Source organism: Hirundo rustica, chromosome 2 (genome assembly GCF_015227805.2).
Source record: "Hirundo rustica isolate bHirRus1 chromosome 2, bHirRus1.pri.v3, whole genome shotgun sequence".
Classification (NCBI taxonomy): Eukaryota; Metazoa; Chordata; class Aves; order Passeriformes; family Hirundinidae; genus Hirundo; species Hirundo rustica.
The window spans coordinates 24,100,192-24,118,962 of record NC_053451.1 but is presented as its reverse complement, the minus strand read 5'-3'; the positions used below and the strand labels follow the sequence as shown (position 1 = coordinate 24,118,962).

The 18,771-nt window shown below is 50.7% G+C and overlaps 1 protein-coding gene across 6 annotated transcripts in view; it reads left to right on the top strand.

The window, feature by feature from the left end:
* LSAMP (limbic system associated membrane protein) overlaps nucleotides 1-17,347 on the top strand; it is a 987,281-nt gene extending 969,934 nt beyond the window's left edge. For 5 of the 6 annotated variants that reach the window (XM_058419186.1, XM_058419185.1, XM_040054569.2 and 2 more), the window contains one exon: nucleotides 15,659-17,347. In XM_058419186.1, coding sequence (XP_058275169.1) covers nucleotides 15,659-15,756 — 98 coding nt within the window. In that variant the 3' untranslated portion in view covers nucleotides 15,757-17,347. Of the gene's footprint in view, nucleotides 1-227; nucleotides 251-15,658 lie in introns of those variants that run through there. The other variant, XM_058419187.1, reaches the window with a different exon arrangement.
* The last annotated feature ends 1,424 nt before the right edge of the window (nucleotides 17,348-18,771 follow it).

The window sequence follows — 18,771 nt, the reverse complement described above, 5'->3', positions numbered from 1 at the left end:
AGGCAGTGTTAATTTTTTTCATAGCCAGGCCTGTTTACAGCTGGTTTTGAATTAGGAGCCCATTAAGCTAAATGATAAAGCAAAATCTGCAAGTGAGCAAGGCCAGGATTCCCATTACAAATACACCTCCTAATCAACTTGCCAGGGCCATCCTGCACAGCTTTAGTCAATCCTTTAAAACACTTTTCCTCCATCTCTGAAGCTGTTTTATTTTTACTGCTCCCCAGTCTCCTGAGATCATCTTGAAGGACATCCTGGTGTGCCATCACTCCTGTGAGGAGTCTCCAGGAATTTTGTGGGGACAAATGTTGGTGTATCTCCAGTGACCCAGGACTCACCAAGAGGATTTTGCAGAGGGGGAAAGCAGAATTCTAATGCTCTGGGATTCACTTGTTTTCTGAAAGCGCTTACCAGCTTCTGCATTGTAGGACTTCAGCACAGATGCTGGGTGCTTTTCAAATGTGCTTATACTTTGCTGCTCACCTTCAGAGAAACCTTGGGCATAAAATTTTGTTAGACCTTTTTCTTCCTGTGCGTTGATGTTCTGAAATGTAGTCCTCAGCCTGCAATTAAGCCATTCCTCAGTGACCAGAATCACAGCCTTCTTCCTCTTTCTCCCTCAATTTTCATTTCTGTTAATCCTCAGTAACACTTCCCTGCCCTGTGGGGTTTTGAGCATTAATTTAAAAGGAAGGTGATTTGAGACGAAGAGCGCTGTAGTCCTGCTAAGCATTGCTATCATTAGCTAGCTGCTGTGGAAACATCTTGCTTTCAGGCAGGCTGGAGACTCAGAAGCAGCCCATTCAACTAAACAAATGGGACTTGAATTTGATGAGACACTTTTCTAAAATGCTGGTGGAGCCCAGCTGATTCAGCTCTCAACCGAGTTGGCCTTGATAAATTTTCCAGCCCTCCTGATTTTGCCAGGCACTCAAAATGCCTTGAAATGTCTTCTGGGATGATGCCATATCATCACATCTTTCTGTCTGCATTGTAACATCATGTTATAGCGGGCTGACACAAGACCTGGCTGTTACCAAGCAGGGGCCTTACTGCATCATCAGGTGCCTTTTCAAAAGGATTTTTCTTCTGGAAAAAGAGAACTTGTTCATTCCACACTGTATCTGCCAATGGAAGGGCAAGTGTGGCCACTGCTGAACCTCAAAGGGACCTGTCACAATTATGGCACTACCTCCATCTTTGTCCTTCATTGTCCCTCATCCTGAGCCCTTTGAACATGAACTCCTTCCTTTTGATTAGCACCTAGTGTCAACATCAGAATGGATTAGCCGTACTGATAGCCTACAAAACCTGTGAGTCTTCCTCACGGGAGTTTTGTGATGAGGGCTTGCCAGGGGCATTCTCAGCGTGGTGAGCTCGATGCCCTCAGAGCTATGCACGGGGGATGTGGTGTTTCAGAAAGCAGCACATCCAGAGCTGCCCACAGGGCAGCAAGTGTGTCAGCCTTTGGGGCCTGATCAGACAAAGTCATGGCCATCAATAGGCTGACACAAGATTTGTAGCAGTAGTGTGCTAGCAATTAGCAGAGTGGGAGGGAAAAGGAGGATGAGTCCTGCCTTTCTGCCAAAACGTGCACTGATCGGAGAATGACCCTGTGTGACTGTAGATCGTAGATAGTCTCCATTTAGCTGTAGCCTGTGTAGCCTGTACTGTCACTAATGCCTTCATCAGGTGGGTGGGAGCTGGGGAAGGGAGAAAAGAGATGTTCCTTTGGTTCTGATGGCCAGAGTGGGAAACAGAGAGCAGCTTTCTTTCTAATACCCTCTCAGTTCTCTTTCTTCTCGCTTGGCATCCTAGCTGTGCAGAAGAGAGCTATTCTGTTGCAGTGGCCACCTCCCACCCATCTCTGCTCCCCTTTTGCTTTCTGTAGTGCATGTCCTTGCCAGTTCTGCTGAGCCGGCTGCTCTCGTCTCAGCAGAGTCCGCGTTGGCAAAAGGGTGGACATCTGTGTCCATCAAAGCTAAGGAGACAAACAAGGGGGATTACAGCACAGACTACAGTCTGTGAAGGGTTAACATGTTATGGAGCTTTGCTGACTAGGCAGTCAGCCCTGGCAGTATGATGTGACCAGCTGAAAGATCCATCCACCCCTGGAATCCTCCTCTAAGGCCTGAGGGTGCTTTCTCATTTGGGCTCCGGAAAAGGGTCAGTGAAAATCCAGGCCTTCACACCTTCGAAACAAACTGGGTGGCAGAGCTAGGAAAGCCATAGCATAGAGAGGCCAAAATGGACAATCTTGTCCTTCTTGTGATCCCAACAGAGAAAACATAATGACCAGGAAAAAAAACCAAAATGGCCAAAGGGACCAAGCACATGAAGGGTGTATTTGGAACTGTGTCAAGTCTGGTATTCCTATAAATCCTAAGGCGTTCAAGGGACATAGTTCAGCTGTACTGGTCACTCCACAGTGATGTGTGGCTGACTACTCAGGGCATGCCTCAGTTCCCTGAAAGCTGCCTGAGCCCCAGGCACTGGCAGCTGATCACACCCGTTACTCCCCGGTGGGAAGCACAACTCGTGGCTCTTCGTGCTTCCCATGGGTGGTACTCACCAAAGAGCCCAGTGTCCATTTGGTGAGTGCAGAAGGGATTTGCCCTGCAGGGTGGATGCTCAGCAGACCAAGCTCCTCTTGCTGCTCAGGGTCAGTGTCAGTCCCTGCCAAGGCTGCAGGCACTGAGGGTTGGGACTGGACTGGGTGCCAAGCCTGTGGGGCCTTCAGGCCAAGGGAACAGGGAGGACAAGGCAGGGTGAAGGCAGGCAGCCAACATCACAGTAATTGCTTCTTGCTATTTCATAGGTACGAGGCAAGGGATGATGGCCCCGTATCTTATTTTGGCTCTGTGGTTTAAAGTGACTAATACCAAAGTCCGAGGTGATGATGCTGTCTTCCAAAAGGAGGTAGTATGGATGTAACAAAAACAGCATCTTAGGGAAAAGAGACATGCCAAGAATTGATGGCAAGCTACCAGCATTTCTTGGTGGGTTTTGCTGAATAGCAACAGGCAGATTCTGTTTGTTGCAATTGCTTAAAAAAAATTAAAAGTCAATCTGCTTCTTCCCACCCCTCCCAAAGAAAAAAAAAAAAAGTGTGGAGAAAAGAAACAAGCTTTCTTAGAGAAAAAAGAGAGACACAGGGAAAAAGAAAGAGAAATGGCTTTACTGCCTGATCTGTTTCTGTACTTTTTGTTCATTATTTTAATTTAGATTGATTTAAACCAAAATGAGCCTTGGGTTGTATATATTTGCATAGTACAGTGCTGTGGAGGATCCAGTGAGTGAAGAAGATCAGCAGCAGAGGGGGGGAGCTGAGACTGGAAGTCCCAGAAAAATATTCCTCCAAGCAGAGCCCTTGCAGTGGATAAGGAAGACGTTTCAAGGTCTGTGCAGTCACCGGTGTGGCTTTGCATGCATGCAGAACAGCCCTGCAGAGCAGAGGTCAGGGCACAGCAGTCAGCTGGGAGAGTGGAGCTTGGGTGGATCCACTGGGGGAGAAAACACATAACTGCACTGCAGAGATTAGAAACAAAGTCATGGAAGAGCGACTGTCGTGGAAAATCAGTTGTCTGATAGACACAGGGATAGTATTAGTGTTGTAGCATGGACAGAGGACCTTGTAGAACAGAGCTGAGGCAGGCTTTAACCCTCCTGAGCCAGACAGCCCCAGCCCAGAGAACACTCTGATACCATCTGTATGTTGGATGAGCTTCTGAAGTCATCAGCTGAACCTTCCTCCTTTAGAGACATTGAAGACAACCTATCCCCACTGTACAGCAGGTGTACTTAAATCCTTGCTCTCCCCTTCTTGTTCTCCTTATTTCTTGCATTGACTGGCTGACTGGAACTGCGGAGGGCAGCAAGGAGGAGGACGAAGAACTGCCATTGTTGTCTTGATTTAATCCTTACACGCACACAAAAACTCCTCCAACCCCCGTGAGAAGATGACCAAAGAATAATTCCCACCTTCCTCCTCCTCCTCCTCCTCCTCCTCCTCCTCCTTGTCTTTGCCCTTCCATTTCCAGTGTAAACCACTCAAGAATTTGCCTAACAAGCTGGCCTCCCCTCTGGTTATTGTCCCAAGTGAACAGTCTCTCCATTCACTAACCCATGACGGTAAGTTGGTTTGGGAAGCAGCAGGTTTATCTTCCCAGCTCAGGCAGTGCACTGGGCCCGCTTGTGAACCGGTTGCCATTCAGTGTCTGCTCTGCTGTTGATAAAGCACATTACACGTGGCTGGGCTTGCATGATTAATACAGCTGTCTAAGCGCTCTCTCTAAAAACAAAAACAACCAGAAAGGAGAAGGGAGGTGTGGGTTTTGGGAGGAAGGGAGAGCGTGCATGGGGAAAAAACCCAACCATTCCAAAGAAATCAAGCTTGCAGAAAAAGCAGAGCACCCCTGAAAGGCCTTCCCTCCCGTGGGTGAGCAGGTCTGTCAGCAGAGCTCTCCTGCAAAAGGGAGAGGCCCTGTGGCAAGGTGAGCGAGGAGCGATGCGCGTGGTCCTTCCCCAGCATCGCCTGCATGTCCCTCTGCAGCCTGGGGAGTGGATGCGTGGGTGGGAGCATGGGATCAGGTCCTGGAGAAGGATGTGCTGTGACCAGCACGGCCTCAGCAGGGTCTGGTCAGGCAGCCGCTCTACGGTAGGTGTTGCAGGTACACAGGCACACTGACCCGTGGTGGCACTGCCCAGCCACGTCTCCATACACACCCTGTGCCCACGGTCACTGAGAAATCTCCAGGCACCCGAGAACACCTGATGAGGAACAGGAATAGCTTCCTACATCTTCCCCATTGCTCCAGCTCATCTGGCTGAAGGCCTGCTCAGCAGCCTGTGCAAGCTGTATTAACTTTTTAACAGTGGTCTGGGAATGGGCTGTGGGAAGCCACGATGGCTTTCTGCTCTGGCTTTTCCCAGACCTGGGCCAGGTATTAAAGCCATGCTTGCACTCTTGGGGTGTTAAAGTGACCAGGAGTCTCACTCTGGAATTGCACACACATGGACACTTCCATATTTTGATGAGAACTAGAGGGAACACAAGGTAATGTTTACTTAGACCCCGCACTTTAGAGACATACACCAGCGCATGGGCCCAGCTTGACTGTCGTGACATCTCTAATTCACTGAAATACTGGCAGTGATATCCCTAAGAACGCCTCAAGGATAGGCTGAGAGGACAATTCTCTGCAGATACTGGAGAAAGATAGGGAGGCCAGAGCCTGCAGTAGGACTGGATTTCACTACCAAAGTAACCTCAAGCACCCTGGTCACTCTCCACCCCAATTTATTTCTTTTTCTGCTCCAATCACCCCTGTGTATGTCCCCTGCCTCTTAATTCCTGGCCACAGCCACTCAAATCTTTCCCATGCCATATATCCAGTAAAGCTTGTAGAAAACCATAGCAGGGATGAAGTGAGTAAACAGACTGCCATGAAACTGATGAAAATATTAATTTTTCAAGAGGTTTCAGAGCCTCCAATTAGCAAACCTGCTTCCTCGGGCTGCGTGTGCGCTGTGAGGGGAGGAGCTATGCTGTTTGTCCTCCGTGGAGACACTGGGTGATGTGCTGGCATCACCTTTGGTCTGCAGTGCCCTATACATGTGCTTCAGAGATGAGCAGGAAAGGGATTGCTCTATCCTAGGAAAGCAAAAACCAGAAAAATCTCAGATCTTCCCAAAATTACTCCTCAAAAAGTCTGTGCTATGTGGTTTGGGTTTTTTGTGGTGTTTTTTTGTTTCTTTGTTTGTTTGGGTTTTGGTTGTTCTTTGGGGTTTTTTGGTTTTTTTGGTTTTTTGGGTTTTTTTTTGAGGGGGGGCGTGGTGGTGTTAGGTTGCTTGCTTGCTTTTGGTTTTGATTTTTTTTGAGATATATATATATATTTTTTTTTTTTTTTTTGGTTGGTTGGTTGGGGTTTTTTTTGGTTTTTTTTTTTTGTTTTGTTTTTGGTTTTTTTTTTATGCTTGTAGAATGAGAGTCTAATGTTGGATTTGAAGACAATATGGCTTTAAGTATCTGATTTTGTATCAGTCGCTAGGGAAGGTGGGGTTTGGGGAGGTGTTGGGTTTTTTTAAGTAAATCTTCAGTTGCTAGGGAAATGAAAAGGGTGGGAGAACAATTTCTTCAGCTGTGAGGAAACACTGAAACTTTTTATATACACAGGACAGATCTGATGATGAAAGATCTGTGTCACCTTGAAACAAAGGTGGTCTTCTAGCCACCACCAACCTCACTGGTCAGGATAACAGCTCAATTTTAGACTAGGATTACTGTAAACCAGTTCCAGGATAGATGGCGTAAGCAGACAGCTCTTGAACACCATGACCTCCTCAGAAAAACACTGAAAAATACAATTTCAGGGATATTCTTCAGACCTTAGGGAAGGATGGGTGAGCTGCATTACAGAATGAATCTTCATTCCTCTAAGACATGAGGTATGATAGATGAGTACTTAGTACACCATGAAGGAGCTCCGAAACATGGGGAAGAACTGTTCAGTGCTAAAAAAGCATGAGCAAATTCTGAAATACATTAAACTGAGTGCAAAGATTGATAGACACCAGAGACATTTCCTTAATCTTGTTGGAGACTTGCTGGAGGGCATCATCCCCAGCTTACACAGTGGTACTTGCACCTCTAAGAAAGCCAGCCTATTGCCACTGCCGTCACAGTCAAGTTTTAATTACAGGAGCTGAACTGGTAGTGACAATGGGGAATGAGAAGGCAATGAGCAAAATAGCTTCAACACTGAGAAGAGGGAAGAAAGAAAAAAAAAAAAAGTGTCTTCTTCTAAGAGGAGGGAGGAGGAACAGGAAAGAAGTAAGAAAAAAAGCCCCAAATGAACCCTAGTAAGTAGAAGCTGGTAATCCCTAAAGCCTCAGAGTAGAGTGCAAAGCCGTGGAAGAAAGAAATTAATAACTTTCAAAGTATGACCTTGAAAATGGAATTAACAGTATTCCTCCCTTTTAAGCCTTCATGATAATAAAGATTTCATCTTCTGAAGCCCCAGCAAGAGAGTCAACAGACTAGGGGAAATTGCTTCCTGCAGAGCAGCTGGCAAATGTAAACCCTAAGACCCCTACAGGCCCCAGGGAGTGAGATGATAGAGACACCTGCATGGTGCACATCCTCCTTCCCTTGTGCCTTCTGCTTTAGAGGTGGGTTTTTTTCTTCCCCCTCTTATTTTTGGTCCTAGTTTTTGCCCAAGAGGCAGAACTCCAGCCTTCACTCTAAGTAGAGTCAGCCTATCAGCAGCATGGAGCCCAGAGCTGCTCAGAGTGGACAGCACCTGGAAAAACAGCAGGCTTGGTTTATCATTACTCCTTCCTTCCCATCTCAGACAAGTCCTCCTAGCCCATCCCATGCTGCTTTCTGGCTTCTCTTCCATTCAGAAACTCATGGGGACCAATTACCCTCCAACACCAGATTTTACCTTGCACTCCTTGGCATGATCCTGAGGGCAGATTCCCCAAAGCAAATCAAGAGCCAGGAGCTCTCTGATGCCATTTGAACCTTCTCTGTGGGCTCTCTTCCATCAGCAAACTGCAGATATGTCAAGCCCTGGAGCCTTGTTAATGTAAATAAGAGAAAAACTGGCACCTACTGTCTCTTCTCCTGCCTTCATTTTGGTTTACTCAGATGATGAGATTGGCAAATGTGAAAGATGTAGATAGGCGGATGGTTTTGGTGTGTTGGTGGGGTTTTTTTTTTTTGTTGTTTTTTTTTTTTTTTTTTTCTTTTTTTTTTTCCCCTCTCAGGAGTGTGTCTGCTCTCTGCTTGCATCTCTAATGATCCTTTTTAAATGTCTCTTGGGAATCTCAAAAGTAATGGATTTAGTTTCTGCTGGTGATGACCATGGTGCACACATTTGGAGGCCTGCCTCTGGTGAACTTGTGGCTTTACTTACACATCTGGCCTCGTTTGCCTCTTGAGCAAGGCTTATGTGTCACGGCACAGTCTCCATCCCCCTCTCTAACAGGCCCCTTCAAGGGTGCTGTTGGTGTTAGAAAAAGGAGCTAGAGGGAGTGAGGAGACAGAAGTGGGAGTATCTGTGTGGAGGAATGGGTTGGAAGGGACCTTAAAGAACCTCTAGTTTCAAATCCCCTGCTATGGGCAGGACACCTTCCACTAGACGAGGGTGCTCAAATCCCATCCAGCCTGGCACTGAACATTTCCAAGGATGGGATATCCACAGTTTCTGTGAATGCCTTGCTACTCTGATAGAGAAGTATTTCTTCCTTATGTACAATCTACCCTCTTTCCATGTAAGACCATTACCCCTTGTCCTATCACTACACACCCTTACAGAAAGCCCTTCTCCAGCTCTTGTCAGCCCTTTCCATGTTCGGAAAGACCACGGTGAGGTTTCATGGAGCCTCCTCTTCTCCAGGCTGAACAGCTCTGACTCTCTCAGCCTGTCCTCATAGGAGAGGTGCTCCATCCCTCTGAGAATCTTCATGTCCCTTCTCTGGACTCACAGCAACAGGTCCCTTTTCATGCTGGGGGCCCATCATAAGTGGAATAGGTAGAGTGGGTTACAAACTTCACCAACACCCCCTGCACCCTCGGTTTCTGCTGCCGGAGTGGGTAGATGGCCTGCTTTTACTGTGTCTTCCAAAGGGGTTTTGCCGAGGATGCAGACGTAGTGGTTGTGGAAAGACGCAGGCCGGTGGGGACCGGATTCCCTGCCACATCCGTGTGGCTGGCTCGGCGGCGGTGGCTCGGAGCGCTCAGAGCTGGCACCATTCCCTCAGCGTGGTCGCGGGGCTCTGCCGTGCGGGACCCGGGGTTTTCCCGGGCGGGTGTGCAGAGCCGCCTAGCCCCGGTGTTATTCCCGGCCTTTCCCGTGCCGCTCCCAGCCCGGAGGCCGCCCGGATCGGCAGGCGGCTTTGGCGTCCTTCGGCTGCCACCTCGCGGGGAAGGAGCGGCGCTTCGGGACAGAGGCGGGGACACAGGGATGGGGACACAGGGACGGGGACACAGGGACGGGGACACAGGGACGGGGACACAGGGACGGTGGGACCCGCAGCGAGCGCCCGGCCAAGGGAGGGTGACAGACATGACGAGTACGAGCGCTGTTCCCCTGCGGGAGACCACGGCCCTGGCAGCACACCTGAGCTTGCTGCTGCTCGTACCCTTTTTCGCGCCTGTTTGTTGGCGTCTGAGCTTCACAGCGCACCGCATCCGTACCTAAACAGCTCTGCTGGAAAGCCCGCTTTTCCCTCTCCAGTTCTGAGCCCGGACGGGCACTGGCTGCCTGCCTTTGCAGTCCTGGTATTAATGCTCTCTTCCCATAAGCACCATCACTCCCCTCTACTTATCTCCCTCATCCCTGCTTTTCTGTGCCTGGGCAGGACCTAATTTCCTCTCTTTATCTCCCCTTTTCCTACAACCTGTTCTTATTACATACCTAACCTTCATGCCTACATAATGTCCTCCATTTCTCCATCCTCACCCTGGCTGGCATCTCCTCCCCTTGCCCTCTTCCATGTCGTGAGCTGAGCATTCCCGTATTGCCATTTCAGCTGAAGATCTTCCCTCATATCGTTTCCTGTGCTGTAGCCCAGCATTGGTATGAGTGCGTGGCTCATCCTCTCTCTTCAGTCCACATTACCCCCTTCTTATATCCCTCATCACAGCAGCCTTTTCCCGTGCCTCTGCCCAGATGCACTCACACATTTTTCACCTCCCCGTGCAGCTCCCAACCCTTAGTGGGCACCGCAGGCTTTTAAGAGGCCAATGCAAGCCATGACGTAGGGCCTGTGCAGAGCTGGCCTTCCAACCTGGAACACTGCTGCAGAAGCTGGGTGTGTTGCAAGTTTTTGTGACAAAAAAACCCTCATCTCTCCCTTTCCTGGGAGGATTTGAACACTCTGCAGCTAATTCTTCCAACACTGAGCAGTTTCCTTAGCCTGGCTCTTGCATAGTCAGCACAGGAGGCTGCAGAGCAAGGAGTGGCTGAGACAGTTTTAGTCTAGCTACTTCACGCAGCAATTAATAGCAGGCAGAGTGCCAGGCCACCTGTTGATGCCAAGGCCCTAAAGTTGCAGGAGAACATAGCACCCAAATTTAATGTGTAGCCACAATGCCATTGCCGGCAGCTAACTGCTGCTGTGCTTCTTAAAGAGCTGACGGAGGCTGTGGATATGGGAGTCTCCAGGCAGTCCAGAAGTGACCAGACAAGTTAATGGAAGAAGAAATTAATCTCAGAAGGGTGCAGCTTCTGCTGGCTCGTAATGACTCTGGAGCAGCTGAGGTAGGCCAGGATGAGGCACGCTGGCCGTGTGCTCCTGCCTGGCCCCCACCTAGCACCCACAGAGGACAGGACTCAAGGTTTGACAAGACTCTCAGACTGACCCAGCAAAGGTCTTTCCTTGTGGTGTGTTCCTCAGGCTGTTTTTTGAGGATGAGAGCAGCTTTGCAATCTGGCAGTGGCTTGCTCTGAATGTAAGCATCACCCAGCTTTTCCCATCTTCCTCTGCCATCTAATCCAAGTCCCCCCATCCTTCTCACTGTATCTTTTCTACACTCTTCATGGGAGTAGGAGCAGTTCTTGAACCATCACACACGCAAGCATTACAGCCACACCACGCCAGGCGTGGTACAGTAGCACACAACCCCCTGTCCTCCCTAGTGAAACCCTGGCTAGGCTGTCTTGCTGCCCTCTGCGCGTGAGAGCGTGCAGCAACTCTTCTGCCTCATGCTGCATGGAAGGGTTTTCCTGCAGGAGTGTTGGGCACGAGGTGAAATTGCTGATGTCCCAAACTGAAGGGTCTTGCCACCCCTTCTGCATCTTCACTCAGAAGTATGTGGAAGTTCTCCCAGAAGTGTTAGGGAGGACTCCTGGAGCTTTTCTGTGCCAGGCTGTTAATCTGGGCTACAGGAGCAGTGAGGTCACCCTGGCATGGCTCTGTTTTTCCCACTGCTAAATGTAAGGATGCAGCTAGGGTTACACTGTCTTGGGGAGAGGGGTGGGATGGGGGCTGTACATGTTCCCCTTCAGCCGTGTGAGGACTACAGCTCTCTAAATCTTGGCCAAGGCTGCCTTGTGCCATGGCACCAATGTGGATCACCCAGGCTGAACGTGTGGCACCGATAAAGCCCTGGAAACACAGGATGCAGTGTCCCACGAGGCTGTTGCAGCACAATTGGGCACCATGGCAGGGCTCCACCTGCCTCTGCACCAGGTTTCCAAATGTATCACATTTGGAGCAAGGAAGAGCAGTGCACTTGTTCTGCCCTTGACAGTTTTCGGTCTGCTCCTTCTTGATTTGCTTAATGGGATCTGACTCGGTCAGCATTTAGGGTCTGAGGTCCCTTAGGGGTTTAGCTATGAAATGCTGCCAGATATTCGTATTAGCACATCAGCATCGGAAACCGAATTTCCTCCCCTTCAAAGCTGTTGCCTGGTCACAGACACGGCAGGGCTGGCCAACTGCCGGGGCAGGGTCGGGGGCGATGAACAGCAAATTCCCAGAGCACAGGCTCAAGGTTACCGAAGCGGGAGAGCGCAGTGACAGCCCCGGGGCTCCAGGTGCCAGCGGAGAGGAAGCAGGGCGGGGCAGCCGGGGGTCTTTAAGGGAGCTTTCCGGGGGTCTCCGCCGGGCCGGGCCGGCTCCGCGCGGCGGCCGCCAGAGAGCGCTGGAGACCGCGGGAGAGGGAATGTACGGGCTGGAGAGGGATGTACGGGATGGAGAGGGGATGTACGGGCTGGAGAGGGGATGTACGGGATGGAGAGGGATGTACGGGCTGGAGAGTGATGTACGGGCTGGAGAGGGATGTACGGCATGGAGAGGGGATGTACGGCATGGAGAGGGATGTACGGGATGGAGAGGGATGTGCGGGATGGAGAGGGATGTGCGGGATGGAGAGGGATGTACGGGCTGGAGAGGGATGTACGGGATGGAGAGGGGATGTACGGGCTGGAGAGGGATGTACGGGATGGAGAGGGATGTGCGGGATGGAGAGGGATGTGCGGGATGGAGAGGGATGTACGGGATGGAGAGGGATGTACGGGATGGAGAGGGGATGTACGGGATGGAGAGGGATATACGGGATGGAGAGGGATGTGCGGGATGGAGAGGGATGTGCGGGATGGAGAGGGGATGTACGGGATGGAGAGGGATGTACGGGATGGAGAGGGATGTACGGGCTGGAGAGGGATTTACGGGCTGGAGAGGGGATGTACGGGCTGGAGAGGGATGTACGGGATGGAGAGGGATGTGCGGGATGGAGAGGGATGTGCGGGATGGAGAGGGATGTACGGGATGGAGAGGGATGTACGGGCTGGAGAGGGGATGTGCGGGATGGAGAGGGATGTACGGGATGGAGAGGGATGTACGGGCTGGAGAGGGATGTACGGGATGGAGAGGGGATGTACGGGCTGGAGAGGGGATGTACGGGATGGAGAGGGATGTACGGGATGGAGAGGGATGTGCGGGATGGAGAGGGGATGTAAGGGATGGCGAGGAGGCTACAGGGCAGGGGGTTTGCGAGGGGTCTGTGCGCTGGGGACTGCGGTGTGCGTGTGCACACCTGGGGGAGCTGTGCCCACGCGTGCCACTCCCGCCGCGCAGCGGGGCGGGCGCACCAGGGGAGGGCAGTGTGCGGTGTGCGCTCCGGTGTGCGGGTTCTGCATCACACCGTGGTCGCTGCTGGGGCTGGCGCTCACCCGTGGCCGTGCGGGCGCCTCGGTGCCCACGGCAGTGGTGTGCACAGCCCACAGCAGCAGCTGCTCGTGCTCACACACGGAGAAGTCATCACGCAAACACGGGCTAGCACAGCCCGAGGTGTGGCTGGCTGGGAAGGAAGGGTGACAGAATGAATTGAAAAAGGATGCTATTTCCTGTAGAAGATCTCTCCCAAAAACAAGCATTTTATTTTCTTCCAGTGTTTTTACTCTCTTTCTTAATACACTTGAGCAGCTGTTGTCCCCCAAAACATATTTTATTATAGAATTATAACCTTCCTGCATTTTTACAGTAATTGTGGTAATAAATGTATCACCCATAGCATGTACTCTAGCTAGCCGTGCTGTAAAACCCAGAGATTCCATGTGGCCCCGGGGTTGTGTGCAGAGGCCACACTGGATCCCAGTCCTCCCAGTCAGCTAACACTGCCCAATACCTGCAGGGCCTGCTGGTGAGAGCAGCTGCTGGTGTTAGCCTGAGGTATGGCACAGAAGATGATCAGAACTGCTCATGGAGAGGCTTCTGCAGCCATCTCCACCATCTGACTGGGACACACAGGGAGCCATGAGAACATGTGTCATTTTTCATCTCTGGAGATGAGAGTTACAGCCTCTCAGATGCCCTCAAACTCTGACACACAAGCTCAAGCAGAAAAGAAGCTGGTGTGACCCTCTCAAGTCCTCCATCACACCCCATGTCTTTGTGTGTCCTCTCTCACACCTAGATATCACAGAGGCTCACATCCTCAGCACACCACTAGCACACCACACCATGCCATCCCTCTGCCCCCAGTCCCCACCAAGCCCCCAAACTCTGACCCTGCATTCAGATGCATTAAGGCAGCAGTGCCCAGCCAAGGGCAAACGTCCTCTTGCCTCTGCTCTGCTGGGTGTGCATTGTGTGCCACCATTGGTGGAAATGCCCTTACTCTGGTTGCATGGACACTCTAGAAAAGTGGCAAAGAGGAGGAATGGTTTGTCACCAGTATGGTATGAACATGTCCATGTATGTGTTAAGACAAATAGTGTTTAAGCCAGATAGTAAAAAAATGTGGTGGCTGAAATTTTTTTGTGGGCAACACACCCTGCCTGGTGTGCTCATGTTTATTTGCTGGGCCAGAGGAGTTACGTTTTCTGCCAAAAAGGGATGCAAATGGTACCAAACATCTTCCCCACCATTATTTGACTGTGAGAGAGCCTTTTTCTGAACCATAGGTGAGGTAGGGGTAGTAGCTGAACTGAAACTTATTCCTGAGTTTAGGGGAGGAAATAAAATGAGTGCAAAAAAGGATTTGTGTGAAAAGTCACAAAAGATGCACGTGGACTAGCTGAAAAAGAAGTCATAGATGGAATATAAATTTTCCACACAAATCAGCATATTCTTATTTAATAATGAAAAAATAGAACTGAGGCACAAACATCTACTATATTCAGCTACCTTAGGAAGAAATCAGACAATTAAAATTGTGAGGGAATTTGAGGGACTCTGAAGACATCCCTCTTGGATTTGCTGCCTTTTAGTCACCAGCTTGAGTTTAATAGCGACTGTCCTGCTGAGCAAGCCTGTGGCACCTGTGTTCCACCCAGGAGAGCAGGGCTCTTCACCTCTGCAGGTTGTGAGGGAGCAGCTGCACTTCAGTCTCACAGAGCTCTCCTGAACAGGGCCTGTTTTGTTGGGGTTTTTTGTTTGTTTTGTTTTTTGGCTACCCTCTGCCATCAGAAACAGCTTTTCTTGGTAGTAAGCATGACTTCTTTCTCCCACAGCAGGATCAGTTCCAACATAAAACGCCACCTCCATCTCCACACTCCAGCACCTTACAGGCACATACCTGTACAAATGTACTCGCACATGTGTGTGCATGCACACATATGTGAGTACTTTGTGTGCACATGCACACATATGTGAGTACTTTGTGTGCACATACACATGGCGAGCCTGCATTTACAGACCCACAGCCGTGAACACCTCCCTGACCAATTATAAAGAAAAGGCTGCCGAGGCTTGGGATTGCAGGGTGAATTTAAAACAGCATCAATGCCATTAAAGCCGTCCAGAAAAGGGAACCCATAAATGAGAGGATGAATGAGAAGATGTCAGGAGTGTTAACGCTTGATATTCCTGGAGCGAGGCTGCATATTTGTTGCTGCAGCAGCGCGCTCCTCCCTGTCCCCTCTGACGGAGCCTGCAGACGCGCATGCACACACATGCAACTTCATTTCCCACCCTCGTGAAAAATCGACCTCCCTGGCATACCCTGAACCCTCACCCCATAGGTGCCGTGTCACAGCGCTGGAAGTGCCACAGTGAAGCCTTCCTCCACCCCAACTCAGGAACAAATAATTACGGCGCAGCCCTGGGAGGGAGGGAGGGAGGGGAGGTGTCTGCTGGGTCGGCCTGTGTTTTATTGATCGGACCACTGTGATGAACCAGTTCCTGTGGAGCTGGTGTCTGCCTGCAGACAGGTACTGGCCACTGCACAGAATTACAAGGAGTCCTGGCATCTCAGTGCCACCACTGGGAAGGTGGTGGAGTGGGCAGGTGGGGAGGTGGTGGCCAGGGGCTGCATCTGCACAGGTGTGAACCATATCCCTGTGCTGGAAAGCCAGCAGCTCGCAGCTGGAGGCACAGCAAGTGTTGGGATGTGGTCAGCAGCCAGGGTTGAGCCTTCCCACTTGCTCCAGTCCCTGTTCCTCCAGCGTGGGTGTTGTTTAGGGAGAGCCACATGCCATTGGAGCGTTGGGCTGAGGGAAGGAGGATGCTGATGAGCTGGCAGGCAGCAGCCTGTAGCTGGGCTGGAGGGAGGCTCACCAAGGTGGGAAGGCGGCTGTGCCCTGCAGCCCAAACCCACCGCCGCAGGAGCAGCCTGGGACGGAAGCGCTGTGCTCCTGTGCCACCCCCATCTCACCCAGCCTCGTGTAATCTTCTCTTCTTTTCTCTCCCTTCTCGCACCCTGCAGGACCCGGAACAGGGAGAGTAGACAACGGCTCCATGAGTTTGGCCGTCCCACTGTGGCTTCTGGCAGCGTCCCTGCTCTGCCTACTCAGCAAATGTTAATACAAATCAGAGTTAAAATAATAATATTAATAATAATTAAAAAACCAACACGACAACAACAACAACAACAACACACAAAACAAAACGCGTTATACAGGAGACAGAGCGAAGAGAGGGGAGAGAGAAAAAAGAGGGGGGGAGAGAGAGAGAGACGACTGTTTCTTTCACAACTTTTGTGTGTTCAGGAGCGAAGAGGGGGGAGAGGAAAAATTACAGCAAAGAAGACTCAGCAACATTTAATCCAAAACCTGAAAAGCAAAAGCCGGCTGTCAAGTTATCGACTGCCTAGGAGGCAACACGAAGCGAGGGATAGAATGGGGCGCCAGCAAGGATCGTGTCGCCGGAGGATTGTCGCTGCAATGTAAACAATCCAACTAAACCCACAAAGCCAATCAAAAAGAAGATCCCTTTTCTTTTCTCTCCTCCTTCCTCTTTTCCATACTCCCTCAACTTTCCTTCCTTCCTCCTCTTTCTTTCTTTTGCAGAAAGAGGTCTTTGCTTCGGTGTCTATAGCCATTTAACTTTTTGGATGCCCTGGGTCATTTTTGTGAGCTAATGCTCAGCCAGTTCATACTTTTAAAAACAAATTGAAAAAAAGAAAAAAAAAGAAAAAAAAAAAAAAAAAAAAGGAAAAAAAAAAAAAAAGCAAGCCACAAACCAGAGCAAGTCACCTGAAGCTCTCTGCACACTGGTGTCCTGTGAAGACCCCCTTCCTCTCTTCATTTCACCCTGCGCTCATGTGCACCCAGCCCTTGCTAAACATCTTCTTCCCTGTCCTCTCCTTCATGAAACATCACCCTCACAGGCCTGAGCTAAAGCTGTGTCAACTCTACTGAAAGCCTACTTTTCTTTTTTTTTCTTTTAAAATCTTCTTCTTTCCCCGCCCCTCAATTCAACCAGGTGTCTTTCTCTTTCTCCTGTGTATGCCTGTGTGCGTGCGTGCATGCATGTGTGGCTCTTGCTCCGTCTTCACTCTTTCTCTCTTTCTCTTGCTCTCTCTAAGCATGCAAAACGAACAGTCCATGTGTACATATGCTCATCCTGTTGTAGATAATGTCCTGCCTTGTAAGTGTCAGACAAGATGCAGAGAGATCACTTAGACAGAGAAGAGGGGTGAGGAGAGAGGGGCAGCTGCAACACAGGTTCACATTGTGTCGCCTCTCCTGTGTCCTCACTGGCTTTTTGTCTTCTGGCCACCTTGCTTGCGAGAGTCAGTCTGCACCCTTGCCTAGGCTTTTTTTCCTCTCCCACCTCCAACCTGTTTGGCTCTCGGCCTCCAAGTACCAGCGTAGCAGCCCGTGCTCTGCATGAGTGCTCGCACACGGGGGTGTGCACTAGTGTGCGATTGTCCAAGCAAGCAGAAGAAACCAGGACTGGCCTACAACGCTATGGACTGAAGACTGCAGCCACCACTCCTCCTGGAGGTGGGAGGCTGGCCCGGTGGGATGTGAGTGATGAGACCCTGGACGCCAGCAAGCAGCCATTCATTTTAGGTATAGTGGGCATAGGAACGATACCTCAACATGAAAACCCCAACCTGGTCATTCCTAACCATTTTGGTAGACGTGCAAAAATAGAGCCGATACCCTTTTTTGTTGCTTTGTTGGGTTTGTTCTTACTGTCCTCCCCGGTACAAAAGGAAATGTAGGCTGTGTAAGGGTGAGTGTGTGTGTGCATGTGTGTGTGCTGTACACCACTGCTATTGCAAAACTCACTGCAAATTCCATATTTTAAAGAAATTGGGTCAGAAAATGTCCAGGACCTGAGAATGTAAGAAATAAAACAAGTGTCAGGTCCAAAATCCTGGGCTTACAAATAAGGAGTTTAAAATGATGCAGCCAAGAAGCAGGCAGCACAATTTCCCCTGCTCTTCTCTTATCTCAAGGGTGCTGCTGGTCTTGCTGGAGAGTGCCCCGTGCTTCCCGTGGCAGAATCACATACAGAGGTGCCAACAAGAGAGGCTTTAGTGGTTCCCAGGTGAGGAGGTGAGAAAAAGCTGCGAGAAACAGGACTGAGAAAATGCTGGGTGGTGGCTGGAATTTGCCACACCAGCACAAGGTCTGCTGCAGCAGCCAGAGCGAGCAGGGGCTGCAGTCCCTGTGTGTGGGTTGGGGCAGAGGGCAGAAGACTCCTGTGTCCCCTGGCCCGTCACGAGCCATAGCATCCACCAGCAGCAAAGATGATAAAACACAGGGTTTATGAGGTCGGCCTTTTTGGGGAGAGGGACGTGCAGGGGAGAGCTTGATTTAGCCCACTGGATGGAGTGACCATCCCATGGCAGCACAGTGTTCCACGGGCGCTCAGCCGCTCAGCTTTCGAGCAGCAGCCAGTTTGCTGCTCTGTCTTTGCCCCGGGCACTGGAGGGGTGGCAGCGCGCTTGGCAGCCGTGCTCGCATGCAGGCAAGGGGGAAACAGCTTGGCCTTGCAGTGCATGGGAGGGGATACCCTCCAGGTGGTCCCCTGCTGGGAAGGGAAGTGGGAATTGCTGCCTGCCAGCGCGTCCCCGCCGTTGCGCGGGTGGGGCACAGTGCGGTGCGGCTGCTGCCTGCGCCCAGCGCGGTGCTGGCGCCTTGCACTGCGGCACCGCCGGCGCTGCCCCTCGCTGCTGAGCTCAGCTGCTCCAACAAGCAGCAGGCACGCAATTAAGCAGGCAGTCAAGGGCTCCTCCCCAAGTGCAAGGAAATTTCTTAAAGAGAGACATGAGAGGCTGAAATTTGGGCATTGCAAGAGTTGGTGTCGAGGTGCTGTGGGGTTGGATGGTGGTAATTTATGCTCCTTCAGACCCCAAAGCCATATCTGCAAGAGGGTGCAAGTTGTGAGTGGGCACTGGTGCTTGAAATCCACCCAAGGCATCCAGGAATGGCTCCCTTCCTCCAAAATAGGGCAGTCATTGACAGGACTTGGGCATCTCCTTTAGAGACACATGTGTGTCTGCCCATGAAAAAAATGTCCTGCATCCTTCAGAGCATTCAGACATCCCAGGCCTCTTGCCTAACCTTCAGGAGGGCCATCTAG